Source organism: Lemur catta, chromosome 3 (assembly GCF_020740605.2).
Source record: "Lemur catta isolate mLemCat1 chromosome 3, mLemCat1.pri, whole genome shotgun sequence".
NCBI lineage: Eukaryota > Metazoa > Chordata > Mammalia > Primates > Lemuridae > Lemur > Lemur catta.
Genome location: NC_059130.1, coordinates 104,191,111 through 104,209,850, shown reverse-complemented (window position 1 = coordinate 104,209,850; position 18,740 = coordinate 104,191,111). Strand labels below are relative to the sequence as shown.

At 48.7% G+C, this 18,740-nt stretch overlaps 1 protein-coding gene across 1 annotated transcript; it reads right to left on the bottom strand.

The window, feature by feature from the left end:
• Positions 1-1,120: 1,120 nt before the first annotated feature.
• Positions 1,121-15,197, bottom strand: PEF1 (penta-EF-hand domain containing 1). The gene is made up of 5 exons (XM_045548432.1): positions 15,093-15,197; positions 6,119-6,395; positions 4,439-4,594; positions 3,803-3,946; positions 1,121-2,094 (listed from the first exon to the last, which is right to left on the bottom strand). The coding sequence occupies exons 1-5, from the start codon at positions 15,114-15,116 to the stop codon at positions 1,865-1,867; spliced, it is 831 nt and encodes a 276-aa protein (XP_045404388.1). The 5' UTR covers positions 15,117-15,197; the 3' UTR covers positions 1,121-1,864.
• Positions 15,198-18,740: the final 3,543 nt, after the last annotated feature.

The window sequence follows — 18,740 nt, the reverse complement described above, 5'->3', positions numbered from 1 at the left end:
TCAACTTCCACTTCAGGGGAGGTGACTGGGATGCCAAGGGGAGTGACGCTCAGTGAGGGGTTGCTGAAGAGCCCAGGGCTATCTGCCTAGGGAGGGGAGGACTTGGGGAATGTGGTGGCAGGCCTTAGAGCGCTGGCAAGCAGTAAGGGTGATGTAAGTCCTGGGTGGCCCAAGAGAGAAAACCAGAGCCAATGGGCAGTGTTTCCAAGATGGCAGGATTTAGAATTCACATCAGAAGTTTCTATGAGCCAAGGAGGAAACAGGCTGCATTCTTTGTCACTGGAGGCTGGCAAGCAGAGGCCAGACTCACAGGTGGGCCATGCAGTGGATTCTAGCTCTGGATGGGGGCTGGCCCCTGGGAACTGGACTCCATCAGACTCTGGGATTCTAGCACTACAGCAGCCCAGAGGAGAATGGGGCTGAACTGGCTGAGCCCAACACGCCTGCTGGGCCTCACTGACCTGCAAAACAGTCATAGCTACTTCCTCAACCACCCACTGCAGGGAGGAGAGTCCTGCTTAGGGCTGCAGAGCTCTTATCTTCATCTCAAAAAGCCAAAGGATAATCACACATTACCCATGATAAAGCTCCCTGGAAAACCAGAATGTCTGGTGTCTTTGGCTTTTGATTGAAATTTTGTCAGCTCATTATAGACACTCAGTGTAGACTGGATATCATGCTGATCTAAAGATCCGACTGGCAAGTACAGATGTCTGTGCTTAATAAAAATGGGGGAAAAGTTATGACTTGATAAATGGGGTTTGTCTGGAAGATAAAACTAGGTCCTGAGACAATAAAAAGGCCATGCTGTGAAAAGTTTGGGGTGGCTGCTTCCAGCCCAGAATGCCAGCCCTAAGACTGCTATGGAACAGTCAGCTCACTGAGCTGACTCCAGGCCACACTGAACTGAACCAGCAGGACTCACACCAGCTGCCCTACACTTCAGCCTCACCCTGGCAAATGAGAGAAACCCGATATAGGCCACATCCCCCCCCCCGAGCTGCTGCTCTCTGCATAGGCTGGTATACAGTATGTATTTAACATTCACTGAATGAAAAAATAAATGAGTGAATGAATGGATAAAGCTGTAGCTGGGAAGTCATGGAGGAAAACATGGACCTCCAGAGTTTTATCCTTTTATTGAAGCTTACAATTTCAATGGACTTTTGGCCCCAAATGAAAAAAACCACAATTAAAAAAAAAAAAAAAAGCATTGGCAGGGGGAGGTGACAACTGTCCCCTGGGGACTGAAGCAGAGCAGAGCAAGGCAGGCAAGTGAGGGGTCCGAGCTGCAAAGGGCAGTAGCCTGGCCCCAGATGCCCAGGGAGCAGACTGTCTGAGGTCCCCAAGCAGGGAGAGACCCCAGGCAACTAGAAGTTAACACGCAAGGACTTGTGGGTGTGGCAGAATCCAGGCCACTGGTCCCATGGGCAAATCTCTCATGCTTGGTCAGACTCCACTTTGGAGAAAATGGGCTCACCTGACAGGACAGCCTGGGTGAGGGAACACAGGTGCCAATGGTAATAGGCCAATGAACTCTCACCACTGGTGTCAGGACAGAGAGGGGAAACTAGAGGCGGGAGCCCAGCTGACCAGACACTAACTCCATTACAAGGACTGATATCTCCTGCTCCTGGTGCAAGGCTGTGCCACTGAACTTCCAGTCCTCTCCCAGGTCAGGCCCCTCACTATCTGGTGGCTTTGATACAGGATTACCAACCCTCTTTGGGAACAGTGCTGCATCAAGCAACGGAGAATCTTTTTTTAGAAGGGGGAGGAAAAGAAGAGAGGTCCACATGCTCCTCCCACTGTGAGGAGCCATGAAAGGTCCCTTGTGCACTCCACTCTCTGCAGATGGGCTGGGTCATAGCATCCGGGAAGCTGTCATGGTGACGAAGTCCTCAAAGCTGAGGCGAATGTTGCCCTGCACAGCTGTGTCCTTCTCCCGGAAGGCCTCTGTCAGCACCTGCAGCTGGGTGCACACCTGGATGAAGCGGTCGAGCTGCATGGCAGGATTGGCAGAGCGCGGGCAGTAGCGGGAAACCAGGAGCTGGGTGAACTGGGGGCTCAGGTTGTAGCCCATTTGGGACAGAGCTGGAGAGGAGGGGCATACAGAGCAGACACACAGAAACCTGCCATGAGCACCTCCATTGGCCAGCAATACCAGAGCACAGCAGTTCGGGGGACTTCGAGGGGATGTGCCCAGGAGCATAAAGAAGTCAGACAAGTCCCAAGGGTCTCTCCAAGATGTCAGAAGCACAACAGGGGCTCTGTCTGGATGCTCCTCATAGCTGGAAGGCCTCCAACCTTCTTTTTCCAAATCTCCATTACTATCTGTTCAACTAGGGCTCATGGGATGCCAGAGATGACAACAGTCTACTCGTGATCATCTCTGACTCATCTGCATTTCAAAAGGAAGTCTGAGCCCCCTAGGACCACCTTGCCTAGAGCAGGCATCAGAGGCAGCACAGCACAGAGGTTATGAGGACCTGCTCTGGAGTCAGACCCTGGGCAAGTCACCGAGCCTCACTAGCCCTCTGTCTTAGCACCTCTAAAATGTGGATGATACTTAACTTGCAGGTTCTAGTAAGGATTAAAGGAGGTGATCATGTAAAGCACTTAGCACAGTGCCTGGTACATAAAGCACTCAGTAAAGGTTATTTTAATAAAGTCACCATCACTTCCCCAGACAAAGCTGCTGGGCAGTTCCAACGTCACAGCTTACATGCTGCTCCCGTCCCCCACTGGGACGCTTCCTTCCTTCTCTGCATAACTTACCAGCCCAGGCTAAAATCTCAGCTCTCCATCGGCTATGTGGGCCCTTGGGCAGGTTCACTACACTAAACCTCAGTTTTTGCATCTATAAAAGGTAGATAATAAGGGATTCTTCATCAAAGGGTGTGGATTAATAAACAGTAGCTGGTACATGGGAAGAATGAACTATATAAACCGATGAAAAACACTTATTACAGTGCCTAAGACATAGTGAGCATTCAATAAAAATCAGCTTTGTTGTTGTAAGTATCACCCTGACCAATATCCATGACAGAAGCCAGCAGAAGAGAAGGTGATCAGTACAGGTCAACTCTCCCTTCTGCCAGGGGGCAGGTGTGGTGCACTCACCGCATCCGCAGACCTTCCTTAGTCTGAAATCCACAGACAAGGCAAGGGACTGGACTCTCTGGGTAAGGAGTCCTCTCCCCCACTGGGTAGCAAACTTCCCCCCAGGTTCTTACAACCTCATTAGCCACCTGTCCTTTCACTGCCCAACCTGAGCCCAGGCTGCAGGCTCCAGCCCCACAGAGTCAGACTGGAACCAGACCTGGGGCTGTGGCCTCAGGTCATCTTCCATAGCTGCAACTTTTAGTCCTTGAGGTCCCAGAGCTGGGAATGAAACTGCCTTCCAGCAGAGGTGGCAAGAGAACTCATCTTTCTGAGCCCTTGTATGGGGCTCTTTCCATTCTACATGCTAGAAACTAGAGGGGAAAGAGCCACCCAAGCCACACACACTGGTCTCAAAGTGCCCAAAGGTGCTGAGTGTCCACCCATAAGGGTCCTTGCCGGCTGGGGCTGTCTCACCCAGCACTGCCAGGAGTCCTGTCATCAGGGAGTCCAGCCCTGATTCTGGACCCAGGATCATGAAGGTCACAGAAGGGGTGGGGGAGTAGGCCTGCAGGAAGGACAGCATTTGGCAGTGCAGGTGGACCTGTGGTGGTGAGAGGAAAACCCCTTTTTCTGTGTTAGGAAGTAAAGAGAAGAGTCTGGCACTACCCTGCCCATGAGCCCCTGCCATGACCCTCACCTTGCTGCAGCTCCGTGTAGCTAATGGAGCCCGAGCGGTCCCGGTCATACTGCTGGAAGAGGTTCTTCCACTGCTGGATGAATTTCCACAGGGCCGAGAAACCATAGACATCGATGCGGCCTGATTTAGTCTTATCAAACATGTCTGAGGGGGAGGAGGGAAAGGAGAGGAGGAAGGCTTCAAACTGAGGGCCAAGGGTCCTGGGCACCACTGAGGCAGCCCTCCTCTCCAGGCTGCAGTAGGAGATTCTACAGAACCACAGGCCTGAGGCCCAGAAGCCCGTACCCAAGACACCTGCATCAGTGTTGCCCCAGCCTCCTGCCCTGGCCGCCTTCAGCCAGAACTGCATTTTCTCTGCAGGCTTCGCAGCTGACCCCTCCCTGCTGTTTCCTACCAGGGAGGGAGTCCCATTCTGCAGAATGGGAAACTGAGTTAGCCTGTAACACAGCAGGGTCTAGAACTTGAGAAAGATCTAAAGGAAAGAGCTCTCAGTCTAAGGGATCTCACCTTGCACCCAGCTTCCTCCCGGAAATGCTCCCTAGCCAAAGGATTTCTCCTCAGAATGGCTGCTCCCCCACCTCCTGTCAACCAACAGGTGGCTCTGCCCCAGCTCAGGCCCACAGGGAAGGAACTCACTTATCATCATGAGGCATGTCTCGTCATTGAACGAGGACCAGTTGGAGTTGACCAGAGCCTGCTTCAGCTCCTTGATGGAGATGTAGCCACTGTGGTCGGAGTCCACTGACTGGAACCAGGAGTAGGCCTCGGGATCCACGTTGGGGGGGACGCCACCTGGAGGAAAGGTGTGAACCACAGGAGTCAGGCCCAGGTCTCAAGGCCAACTGGCAAAAATGCTGGGATGGGCTGGCCTTGGCGCCTCCCTGGCCATCGGTTTTCCCTACACACAAAGCCTCACAAATTCACCCACCACCTGCCTTCCAGCAAGCTGACATCTCACTCTGATGCAAGAGGGCCACTCGTATAGACTCACGAGTACCTGCAGTGGATTTCTACTCCATGACCTCTTTGGGCTTTTCATATAGTGCTTCAGTCACTTCTCTGTTTGATTTTATGTTTCTAAAGAACAGGGAAGGGCCTGTACCCCTCCAGTATATCAACAATTCTCTGGAAAAAGCGAGCTGGGAATGGGTGGTTGATGCAAACAGAGAAGTAGCATCAACCATCCTAAGATGGTTGCTGAGTTCACTGGCCACAAAGGGGCTCCTTCACACTAGAAAGTATCAGAGACAGCCACAAGCAGTTGTGGAGGACAGAAACCACACTGCCCAGTCCCAAAGCCCAGTGAGGCTCGGGGGAAAAAGGACTGCCTGACTGAGGGACTAGTCTGACCTCTTTGGATGGGAAATCCAGGCAGGTTCCACCTACCTTCCTAAACAGCAGTGTCCTCCCCCAGCAGGAGAGTTTCTGTAACGTGTGGTCTGTGTGGCTTGTACAGAAGAACTCAGGCTTTGCAGTCAAAGCAGACCTGGATTCAAATCCTGGCTCTGATACTTACTAGCTTGCGTGACTTTAGGCAACATGTATAATTTCCTGAGTACTGATATCCCAATTTCTAAACTGAACCTATTTCCCAGGGTTGTGATGATTCAACAAGATAAGAGCAAAATAAAGTTCTTAGCAGAGAGCCTGGGAACATGTGTAGTCTGAGACATTTTACAGAGTAAGGGGTATTTAAACTGGGTTTCTCCCCATGGTAGACTACATTATTACTTCCAATTATTCGCTAATTTCCCTTCCCTCTGAGAGCACTGTGCATCCTCTCCCACGGCCTGGTGGCTTGCAGAGCACCATAAGAGGAGCACCCCTTTCCATCCTACTGATGTCAGGTTTGTCCAGGGGACGTGCCCTGGCCAAAAGAATGTGAATGCACGAGGCATACAGAACTTCAGAGTACAAACTTTAAGAGACATTGTGCATTCCTGCTAGCTCTCCTGCTTTTTCTCTGCCACAAATATAACATACCCCAAATATGGGCTGCTCCTTCTGCCTAGATTCTAGAATGAGAAGACAAGTGGAACAGAAACTCAGCAGCCAGCCCATAGCTACTGACATGTAAGCAAGAGTAAATAAGCTTGAGCAAGCAATGGAAATAAACGCTTGCTGCTGTAAGCCAAGGAGATTTTGGAGTTGTCGTTACCACAGCCAAGCTACCTGACAGACTTCTCACTCTGCAGATGCAAGCTGAAGCTGGAAGCAAGACGTTAAGGAGCTAGAGACCAGGGTGCCTGCTCACCCATAGGAAGGACAAGGATGGGCTGTAGAAGAGGCACATGGAATCTGAGAATCCCTACTTACCCTGTCCATAAGGCCCGGGCTGCTGGGCACCGTAGGAATTTGGAGGTGGTTGACCATAGGGGCCCCCTGGGGCCGCACCGCCATATGGTCCTCCAGGACCGGGGTGTCCATAGGGCCCTCCACCGGCTGGTGGTCCATAAGGCCCTCCAGGGGCAGGACCGCCATAACCACCACCGGGGGGTAGCCCACTGCCATACTGCCCTCCGCCATGGGGGGGTCCAGGGTAGTAGCTACCCGGAGGGGCTCCTGGGGCTTGTCCTGAAGCTCCTGGGCAGCCCTGCAAGAAGAGCAAGATATCAATCAGAATGACGAGGCCAGAAACTAGCCACAGCATGGCACTTTACAGCTATAAAGCACTTCCACTGCCATTCTTTCAACTCATCCTATGGTAGGATTGGAATTACGGTCCCATTGCTCAGATGGGCAAACTGAAGCTTCTAGAGGAGCTACGAGTTACTCAAAATCAAGGCCTACAGAATCAGGGCTGGAATCCTGCCCTCCTGACTCCCCTTTTCTGTACACCACGGGGCTCCACAAGGGCTGGGATCATGTCTGGTTTGCCACTTTATCCCCAGCTCCCAGTGCAGGATGGATGCTCAGTATATACATATTTATTGGATGAATGAATAGGCAAGTGAATCAAATAGAATTCCAAATGCCCACCCTGAGGTACCCCCATCTCTATCTGCAGAATTCACAGCACATATGTGGTCTCCACCCAACATCTCCAACCCTCATCAGTCACAAATGATGTATCCACAGGATGGATTCATCCACAGCATGTCTTCCATGCCCTACTGCAGCTCACGAAGCAAAAACATTTCCCTGTCCTCACTCATGACTCATGAGGCAGGGAGAGGAGACCCTATTCTTAAGGCAATATTGTACAATGGTTAAAAAGACCAGTTCAAATTCAGGTTCTTCCAACTTAACTGGACTAACGACTTACCCTCTCTAAGCCTCAGTATCTTCTGCTGTAAGATGAGAATAATAATAGTGCCTCCCTCTCAGGTTGGTATGTGAATGAAATGTGAAGCATTTTGACTCAGGGCCTGGCACAGAGTAAGCACTCAATACACATTAACTATTAATAGCAGCCTCCCACAGAGGACAAAACCGAAGTCCACAAAAGTCACACACAGACCGTGTGGAGGGGCTGGGACCAGAACCCACGTCTCCTCTAAGTCCAGGGCATTTGCACACTAGAGCTAACATGGGAGCATCCCTTTCTTATCTACCTCCCCACACCACCAGCCAGGGATCCCTGAGGCTAAGAGCGTTCTGCTCCATCTCCCTAAATGGCCAGCACAGGGTCTGGCAGAGCACAGCCCTAACACATCTGCAACAAGCAGAGCTCAAGGGCACAGAGAGCAGCTGGGCCCAGCTATGAGGAAGGTCCCATGTAGACATGTCCTAGCTCAACCTGGAGGCACAGCAGTGGCCTAGCCACTGAGTCTGGGCTTTCTCTTTTTATTGTGTTTGATGGCTTCTGGGACCATCACCCTCAATGCTAAGACCAAACTGATCGTCTAAAAGGGGCCTGCATGTCCAAGGAAGAGAGGCCTTTTGCGGGAGGGCAAGAGCAGACCCTGCTACCTCCCCTACTCAGCACTGTGGGAGCTCTTCCTGCCTAGAAGCTGCCATAGCTATTATAGGAGCTAAAGTCACAGACAGATTTCGATTCAAAACTCTGCTCTCACCAGCTGAGTTCATGACGGGGCCAGTGGCTCAATCTGAGCCTGCTTCCTCACGACTAAAATGTAATCATCTCATCCTCACTAGACTGTTCTGCAGATTACGAGAAATAATCTTGTAAAATTCTGTTAGTTTCAATTTTAGCTATAAAATCTTTTGATTTAAAAAAATAAACAAAATTCATAAAAGAAAGTTGCTCTGGTTGAAGCAAGGTGGGGGTTCCACAGACCTAATCATGAGCGGCCCCCTCCCTTGACACATTCTGGGGGGCTCTAAAGAACCCTCACGGTGACTCAAAAGACAGCCTGAAAACCACTAACATAAGACAACTTGTTTTTACAACAGTGCCTGGCATAAAGCAAACAATCGATAAATCATACATGAAACATAGCTGCTATTGCTATTATTATATTACTGTCGGCAAAGTCCTGGGCCAGCTAAACTCTGGGGGGCGGGCGTAAAAAGGAGAGTGGAACAATCTGAAGGCGCTCACAGCTAACAGAAGCATGGAGACACTCTCCGTAACATCTAACAAAACAGCACAAGGAAACAGGTATTTAAAATGGACACATAAGCTGTGTGCCATGATGGCTGTAAAGGAAAGAGGGTAAAATCAGGGAGGGTTTCCACGAGAAAGTGGCATTTGAGCTGGGACTTAAAGAACGAACAAGATTCCCAATGGGGCTGTAGTGGTGTGATAGGAGAGGTGCCCAGAAGGCCAGTCACTTAATCTAACCCGCTCATTTTACAGATGGGGAAACTAGGGCCAGGAGAGGAGAAGGGACTTGTCCAAGTCATACTGCGAGCTGGAGGCAGAGGTGGGCCTGGACCACTTCCCAACTCCACCCCTGCACCCAATGACTCCCACTGCCTCCTGCTACAGTGCTCTTTCCTTAAGCAACAGGGCACAGGATTCCAGTGTGGGGTGGAAAGGACGTGGGGACTATGCAGATTCTGGGCACACCCAAAGAACAGGCTGGACACCAGGCCAGGAAGTAGCTGTTCCACTATAAGCCCTGTGAGCAAAGCCATAAACTGTACCTAGGAGGGGTACCTGAGGCAAAGTGCTTCCACCTGGGAAATGTCCCCAGGCCAACAAAGCAGGTAATGCCCCGCAGGTCTTCTGCCCTTCCTATCACATTCCGGGTACTGGGCAGTCTGGCAACAACTAAACCTCTCCTTTCTGCCCTGCATTAAAGCCCTTCTGCGTTAAAGCCCAATGCATTTTCACATACACAAACACAACTGGCAGAATCTTGCCTAATAGGAAAAAAGGAAGGTGTTTAGTAGGTCTATTTTTCAGATGAAGAGACTGAGGTTCGGTGCTGTTCAGTGACTTCATTCAGCAAGCACTTGCAGAATGATGATATTGTGCTGGGCTCTGTGCTGGGTCCAGGGACACAGAACTAGATGAGGCCTTGCCCTTGAGGAGCCCATAGGTAATTATGAAACAATATGATCAGTGCCATCAGAAAAACTACTTACACGCTATGAAGAAGCATGGACAGAGGAATTTGTTGTTTGCTGAATGAATAAATGCATAATCAAATGAACAATGCATGAAGTGGGTCAAGGATGCTTCCTGGAGGAAGCAGCAGTGATACTGGAGTTACTCTTTGAAGGATGCACAGGATTCCCCAAAAGGAAGACAGGGAAGGACACTCCAGACAGAGGGAGAAGAAAGACAAAGGCTTACGTGAGCAAGCGTGGTGTGGTCAGGGGATGGGCTACGCAAAGGCAGGCCTTTTACACAATCCTGGACCAAGCACCTCTCCTGCGGCATTTCAGTTACTGGTGAGTCACTGGTGTCTCAGAGTAGTTTCTGTCTGTCTGGTATCTTCCCCCACCAACAGTACACTCCCCAGGTGCATCTGCTGGGCCTCATTCATCATGGCACCCTAGGGCCCAGCACAGTGCCAGGCACCTGCAAGCCTCTATAAATATTTGAACAAGTGAACACCACTCTAAAGAGTTTGGGCTTTATGCTAGAGAAAACAGAGCGCCATAGAAGGGTTTCCAACAGGGGAGAAACGTGATCAGAGCCTTGTTTAGAGAAGTAATTGGCAGCAGCAGCGTGAAGGATGAGCTAGCGGGGGAGGCAGCAGCCCAGGTGCTGGGCAGGCAGGGCATGAACCAGACAGCAGACTTTGGGATGGAGAAAACGGAATGGATTCTGAAGCTATTTCAGAGATAGACTAGACATGACTTGGTGACTAATTAGATTAGGAGAGAGATGGAGGGGGAGTGAGGAGAGGGAGTGTTTAGAATGACTCAGGTTTCTAGTTTGCATAAGACGAAGGAGGTGGTGCTACTAACTGAGGCGCAATCCAGGCTGCAGAGGAAGTTTGGGGAAGACGATGAGATGTTCCCAGGGTCACTGAGCTGTTAGCAAGGGTCTGACCAGAAATGAAACCAGAATCCCCAGTTCCCTGTTATTTTATACTAACTCTATGCTGCCAACCCTTTTGAGAGTTTTCCCAGGAGTATTTAATACCGATAAAAACAAGATTGTGAAGAGAGGGGGGAAAAAGACAGGAAGTGTACAGTAACCATGGCTTCCAAAGCAGCACAGAAAATTATCTCTAGGTCTCTGGCTGATTGCAAACAAGCTACATTTGATACCTAGGGAGAGGGGTAATTAACATTTATTGAGGCTCTGCAAGGTGCTTCCAGTTCAGTCGGCTCTCACTGATCCTCAGTCCTTTTGAGGTTAGTGCTATTATCCCATTTTACAGATAAGAAAATGAAGGTGCAGAGAGTTTAATAATGTGCCTGGGATCACACAGCTAGAATAGGTAAGCTGGGATCCAAACAGGGTCTGTATGACTCTGCACTGCCTCCTTCTGTTTGTTCACTCAGTAAGTGAGTGCCTAGCTTGTGTCTGTGCCAGGGATTGTGCTTAATGTTCCTGTCACATATGACGAATTTCTACAGTAGACGGGGGCCGAGGGAGAAGGAGGTGATTTTTCAGAGCCTTCAAGGCCAGAAATAAGAGTCTCAGAAGAATCTTTTTCTTTTTTTCACCCCAGCACCTAGACTTAGTTCGAGAGCCACGTATTGGAAGAAACCCCAAAGATTCTTCAATCCAACCTCTGAGTCAATAATGGAATCTCTATTTGCATTCCCACAAAGGGTGAGGAGCTTACTTCCTCTCAAATAACCCACTCAGAAAGTTCTGTATTTTCTTTCAGTTCTGAGGGCTCATTCTTCTACCCCTAAAACCCTTGTGAGGCTCAGAGGTATCAAAGACTGTTCCAAGCTGAGCCCGGAAGAGGAAGTGAGGGGGTTGCATTGCAAAGACAAACCCCAGAGCTACCCCTCAAATGCCTGCTGAGGAGGTGGCAGCCCAGGCGAAGGGGTTAAACAATCACAAGATGACAGAAGGAATGGTTCAAGCATTCACCAGCAGAGCCTCCTAAAACATTTAAAGGACAGAAACAGGCAACCAATAAACAGTGAGCCAAAAACTGTCCCAAGACTTCAATCACTACCTCTGTGCTGACCCTCCAAAACTTTTCTCTCCAGTTTCATCTCTCCTGAGCTACAGACCCACATAGCCAACAGCCTCTGGACATGCCTTCCAAACCCATTCCTCCCGCTGCCTTCCCTTCTCAGTGAATGGAACCCCTTCCGCCCAGTCACCCAAACCTAAAGCCTTAGTGCCCTCCTGGGCACCTCCTCTTTCTTCCCCTCCGTCACTTCAGTTAGGCACCAAATTTTCTCAACTCTATCTCCCAAATGCTTCTCAAATCCACCTTCGCCAGGTCACTGTTCTCTTTAGCCTAGATTAGTTCAATAGCTTTGAAACTAATCTCCCTGCCTCAATCCATTCTCACAGTGCCCACAGTAATCGCTCCAAAGCACAGATGGGACAAAACTCTTCACTGGTTCCCTCGCTAGTCTTAGGATGAAGTCACACTCCCCAAAAAGGCATACAAGGCCCTTTGGGATCTGGCCCTTGCCTAACTTCCTGGTTTCATTTCCTATCCCTTTTTCCCTCATCACTACAACTAGACTGATCCTAAATAGGATCAGTATTCCTCCAAAATACTGAGCTGTCCCTACTTGCTTCCTGGTCTTTGTGCAGCTATTTCCTCTACTGCAACACCATTCCTTTCTTTACCCAGTTAACTCCTACTGGTGATTCAGCTTTTGGCTTAAACATCACCTCCTTTAAGAAGTCTTCATGCACCCTTAGACCGAGTTAGGTATCTCTCCTGTGCTGTGCTAATACCTTACACTTACTCCCATTTAATACTTAGCACACTGATTCTTTCATTTACATATCTGCATTACTCTTCCACTTGGATTATTTACTACATGCCAAACACTTTATGTGGATTATCTCATTTAATCTTTGCAGTAACTCTGAGGTAGGTACTGTTATGACCCCATTCTAAAGGGGAAACTGAGACTCATATTTGCAACAAACTCCTTCAAGGAAGTGGCAGAGCAGGGATCTGAAGCCAAATCTCTCTGGCCTCACAGACCAAGCTCTTAAATACTGAAATCCATCAAGAGGGTTCCCTCATAGGACCAAAGGGTGCTTGAGTTTTACTATTCCAACACCCAGTCCATGCTTGAGTACCCTGGGCTGGAGGCAGTGGGAAATTACAGGAATTTTGACTCTTAACAATAGGCTGGAATCCTCCAGGGCTACGTAGTGAGGGGAGGGGATGCAGCTCTGACTGAGATGCTTTAAAACAACCCATTTCCTTTTTAGAACACCTGGGACTAGGAGGTGGACAAGGGTATGGTGGGGGAAAACAGCACCATTTCTTCTTCTATTCCAGACACTTTCTCTCTGCACTACTTTTCAGTATTTCACTCCTAGCATAGCCCAGGCAGCACAGCATAGTAAGAGCAATCACAGCAGCCAGAGCTGCCCTTAAGCACCGGCATGTGCTATGTACTAACAATGTGCCAAGCTCCCTGCAGGGCTTCCTGCATTTCATTCTCCTTTCAGCCCTTACAGGTATTACTTTTTCTTTTTTACAGGTGAGGAAACTGAGGCTCAGAGCCCTTAGATGGTTTGTCCAAGGGCATACAACTATTAACACATTGAATGCCACACTAGAAAAAAATTTTTTTTTCCTTGGGACCATGGTGTTTTATTAAAACAAAATGATCCTTTCTAGTTTGTTATTTTTTATTGTTTTCTGTGCATGAGTTATAGGCAACACAATCCACGTTTTCAGAATTGTCAATATTAACTGTAACAATAAGAACATCAACAAGTAAGATTTTCACAAACCAACTGCAGGGTTTTGCTTCACGAGATCCCAGGCTCAAAATTAGCTCAAGTTAAATACAACTCACATGGCAGTTAATGTGTTAAGTAATAGTTAGGATTCTAGCCTCGTTGTCTAACCTGTCACTGTTTCTAGGATGCATACAAATTATCCCCAAAGCTTATTAAAATGTAGATTCCTGGGCACAGAACAGGTCTGAGTAGTACCCAAAAGTGTGCTTTTTTAACATGCCCTCAGGTGATTCTAAGGCAGAAGACCAATCACTGAGAAACAATAAACTATGGCAATATTTTCCTAAACTGGGTTACTGTGTTCCTCAGAAATACCAGTGTCACAAAAAATGAACAGGCATTAAAAAAAAAAAAAAAAAAAGAGGGGGACAGAAGTTCCATAGTTAAGTAAATTTAAGAAATACTGCACGTTCTATTTCTTCCTGGAAGATTTACAATGTCCAATAGCAAATTAAGAATTCTGAAATGCCCTGTGAAAATACTTACTCAGCTGTATTTAAGAGTATTTCCCAAATGTAATTAACCACAGACTCGTCCTCTATTAATAATACCTTTTAATATCTTACAAGACTCAGCAAATGGAATTTGGGAAACACTGTTACATTATGCATCCTTCTAATCCCAGCCCACCCTGGCCTCTCTTCTTCCTATCTCTGCTAAGTATGCAACAAAAGGAGTCCTACTCATGGCCTCACCCTCACTTGCTATGTGTGACCTTTGGCAAGCCACTTAACCTCTTTGGGTTTGTTCCTCAGCTGTAAACTGGCTGTAATAATCCCTGTATGCCTACAGGGCCTTCATGATAGGGATAAAAAGGTCCAAATACCGTGTAAACTGTACAAGGCTATACGCCATCTTACCTCATCTTTGGCATGTAACTATACTCAGTCAAGCATTTTGTAATATCCCATTTGATCTTGTTTTCCAATTTTTCTACATGGGCTTTAACTCCTAAATCACTGTGTGATCTTGGGCAACTCGTGACCCCTCTCTGGGCTTCAGTTTTCTCCTCTGCAATATGAGCGGGTTATTTTGAGGGTCCACTCAGCACTAACCTTCTAGGAGTCTAGTAAAAATCAAAACACTAAAAGGCAACTGTGTGTTACACCTTATTATGCACCAAATACTTAACAAGCATCACCTCATCACTCTTCATAATAGCTCTGAGGTAAACTCCATTAGGCCCCATTTTAGAGGAGGAAACTTTTGACTCAGAAAAGCAAAACATCTTGCTCAAGGGATCAAAACTATTTAGGTGATGGAGGCAAGATGTGAACCTACCTCTGACTCCAAACTGCACTTGACCATCCTACTATTCTGTCACCTGATAAAGTATTCTGGCCACAGCATCACATTGCTGTGGTGTTCCTGGCTAAATCAAGACAGGCCGGCCAGTGGGGGAAAGGCATCTGCAGAAAACCCCGGTTCTGACCTCGGCTTTGCTGCTGCCTAACTGCCTGGTGACTTCAGATAAATTCTATGTCTTCTTAGGGTTTCATTTTTTTCCTCTATGTGAAATAGAGCTGCTGGATTAAGTCAGTGGTCAAACCAGCTTACTTGTGGCGCCTGCTACAACCACAGATTCTCCTGATTACTCTGACGCAGTAGGTGGGCGGTGGGTCGGGAAGCCTGTATTGCCCAAAATGATACTGATGGAACCTGAGCTCTCCACATCCTGTCAGCAGATGATACCGGCCAGGGAACCCGCGGGAGCCTTGAGAGGGTGTGGAGCCCAGGCCGGGACCAGCACGGACCTGTGGGGTCCTAGGTCCCCAAAGCCTCGCCTGCGCGACGTCAGAGGGGGCGCGACACGACCTCCCGGACGCGCGGTCCTGCGTGACGTAAGCCGGGCGCGACCGATGGTCCCTTTTGCGTTCTCTCCCATGCGAGGTCTCGCTGAAGCGAACCCAGCGTGGGAAGGACACGGAGAAAGGCGAGGGAAAGAAGAGTCGGGGGGCGCCGGGCCTGGGCTTGGAACGGGCCCTAGCTGGACTCGCGGGCCCCTCACACACTCACCTGCCCGTACGGATAGCTGGCCATGGCGGCTCTGACGTCACACGCCTGCGAGGGGCGGGGCCTCCCACTCAGACCCGGCCCTCGCCAGGGCCTGGGGGCGGGCCCGCACCTGATTGGACAGCCATGCTCTCAATCTTGGGCGCAGTAGGACGACGGAAGTGACGGTACAGAGCAGCGGGCGGGTGCCTACCAGACAGACCAGAGGTGCTAAAGACCTGGTGGAGCCTTCCGGAAATCTTGGTGGCCGTACTGGCGCTCCTGTTTCTCCCTTTCCTGACCTGGAGTAAGCCCCAGGGCTGGTCAGGCCGGGATATTTAGTGAGAAGCCTAGGTCGGGTGTTGCTGCGGCGGCCATATTATAACCTGGCAAATGGGACGCATGATAGTGGCGTAACTGTTGTTGTCACTTCGAATTTCCGCCCGGTGAGGGCCTAGGCGGTTGCCATGACAACGGGGAACCTACAAAGGCCTCCTGGAAAGGATGGAGACGATGGCAGAATTACTGCTTTCTGACGTCAAGACGCTGGGTACAACTTGGTAGCCTTGGGGTGAGATACAGATCTGTGGTTTTTAAAGATGAAAATCCCGAACGTTAGCGCCGGAGGAAAATTAGATTATCTAGTAACTCTTCATATGTGGGGAAATTGGGGGGCAGTGACTTGCCCTAGTTCACGGTGGGTTAATGGCAGAGGATGGCCTAGAACCAGGGTCAATGGATGCCCAGTTCACAGCAGGGAAGTCTAGATTGATCCCCATAGTAGATCAAATCCTGGTTTCTAAGTGACCTCAGCACCACGTACATGCCACTCGGTGGTTCAGTTTCTGCACTTGTTCGTGTGCTTATTTGATTAAATGTTAAGCTCTTCCATGTGGGCAAGGACTGTATCTGCTTTGCTTGTCATTATATAATCCCAGTACCTAGTACAGTGCCTGACACTGTATTTTTTAAATAAATGAATGAATAAATTAGTGTTGTGAGGTGTTATCCACTCCAGCCCATCCAACCATCTAGCCAAGCACTTTCCAGAATCACAGTGCTGGTCATGCTATTTGCCCATTGCACCGCCTGCAATGGTGCTCTTCACCCACAACTGCAAAGTAAGGCCCACTCTCTTCATCCTGGACCTCCATTCCCTTCACAGTCTGCCCCACCCTCATCTTTCCAGTCTCATGTCTTACAGCCCTGGTCTGTCTTTCACTCTGTACTGCTCAATTCCACCATGCAGCACCTCTGCTTTGGAGTGAGGATCACTTTCTAACTGTGTGACCTTGGGCAGGTTATTTAGAGACCTGAGTCTCAGTTTTCTTAGCTGTCAGAAACAAATATGTAATTTGAAAATGAGCTATTGCACCTGCTCATATGTAGAGTTATGCTCAAACCACTCCTTTGTTCTGGAAGAGAGGGAGAAGCCCTCCCATCTCCAATCCTACAAGGATCAGTTCCAATCTCATCCTCCACCTAAACCTCCCAAGTCCCCCCAAGCTTCAGAGTTAGCCACCCTCTTGCTAGTCTTTCTCTGCACTTGGTCATATCACTGCCATGTTCCAGCCTGCCTTGTATAAAGAGTTCTCTTTTGATGTTTCCCCCCCAAAACAAAACCCATTCCTCTCCTTCATCTCAGAAAATCCACTCAGGCCAAAATCCTAGGATCATTCTTATATGTCCTCTTTTTCTGTATGCACTTCCCCACCTCCATTTGCTCTAATTCAAAAATATACCCACATCTGCTCTTTTCTCCCTGTTCACACTATCACTCTAGTCCAAGACACCATCATCTGTGCCTGAATCACTACAATAGCCTCCTGACCAATGTCCCTTCACTCTTTCCCTCACCATAGGGCAGCCAGAGTGATTGCCTAAAAATGTCATTCCCTGGCTTAAACTCCAGGGGCTTCCCGTCACTCTTATAATAAAAGCTAAACTCATCCTTATGACCTGCATGGTCCTACATGACCTAGACCCTACCTGTCTCTCCAGCCACATTTCCTGCCATTGCTGTCCTCCTTGATTCGCTCCAGCCATGCTGGCTTGGTCGTGCCACCCCTGGATCGTGCTGAGCTCATTCCCGCCTCCATATCTTTGGATTAGCTCTTCCCTCTCTGTCTAGAACACTTTGACTTTTCACTGGTTGGCTCCTCCTTGTTTTCCCAGCCTCAGTTCAAATATCACCTCTTGGAGGGGGGAGCATTCCTTGACACCACAGCTAAAGTACACTGCCCCCCCCACATCCAGTCATCTAGCATATCATTATATTGTATTTTCATAATATGTGTCACTGCTTGAATTGTCCTCTTTAAGGTTTACATGTATGTTGTAAGGTTTACATATATTGTAGAATTGTCCTTTTCCTATTTATTCTTCTATCCCCAACACCTAGAGTAGTGCCTGGCATGAATTCAATAAATGATAGTGGTTATTATTATTAATATTATGTACTGAGTGCTTACTAGGTGCTGAAATTTGTGCTAAGTACTATGTGTTGTTTAATTTTCATCACAGTCTTTTGAGAGAGGATGCTATTACCCATTTATGATGAGGAGCTGAGACTCAGAGAGGCTAAGTGACTTCCCTAATATCAAAAAGATAAATGGAGAAGTCTGGATTTGAACTCAGGTCTACACTCATTTTAACTACTCGGTATTTAATAGTTAGTAGGTCATGTCTTCTTTACCTTTATAACCTCCCAGTCCAAAAAATATTGGTGGGATTGAACTGAAAAATCTCAGAAAGGAAGGCGTCCTGAAGTCCAGGCTGAAGTACAAGGCTGGGAGAGAGGATAGTGACACCTGGCCCGCAGACTGGGTCGTGTGACACGTGCTCATTTATTCCACAAACATGTGAGCCTCTTGAATTCCCTCCACTTGCCAGGCTCTGTTCCAGGTGCTGAGGATTCAGCTCCTATGAGAATTCTTTGCCTCCATCCCCTTCTGCCTAGCGAAGGGCTCTTAGGGGAGCCTGCTGCTGGAAGTCTGTGCTATTTGAGGGCAGAGGCATCCAAATCTTCCCTCAGGCAGTCAGAGACCAGCCAAAGCCGACATCCAGGGCTGTGCCTCTGAGGACCGGCAGCACACCCAGGTGTGTTTGTTTTGGAGGGGGCTGGATAAGAGTGAGATCAGGATCTTCCAAAGACTGAAAAACATTCAACTCATTTCTAAAACCTCAACTACCTGAGGCAGACAGAGGTGGGTGGGGAAGTTCCTGTTATTGTTTCAGTTTTAGCCAAAGGGGAAATCTTGGATTCCAGCCCTTTTTAGAGCACAGAGCACTTTCCTGAGTTCATGGAAGCCCTGTGGTTGACCCACTAGAGGTGAGGCAGAGCTTGGGAATGAAAGGCCCATCCACTGGAAAATATTGCCTCCCCTAGAGATGCATCATCCCCAGGCCTCCTGGCTCTGTGCCAAGCCCCAGTGTGGCTTACTGAGAAGCAATACCAACACCCACCTAATTATTATGGAATTAATTCTCTTTGATTCCAACCAGATCCAGTTCTGAAATTTAAATTCCAGTTGGGTATTGTGGATCAGAGGGTGATTTGCAACTTTCCACAGAACCAACTGAAAAATGAGAACTGCAGACAGCTTGATTTGGCCGCACTCCCTTCCATTATGGTAGCGTAGGGAGAGCACATTGACAAAATCTATTCCCATA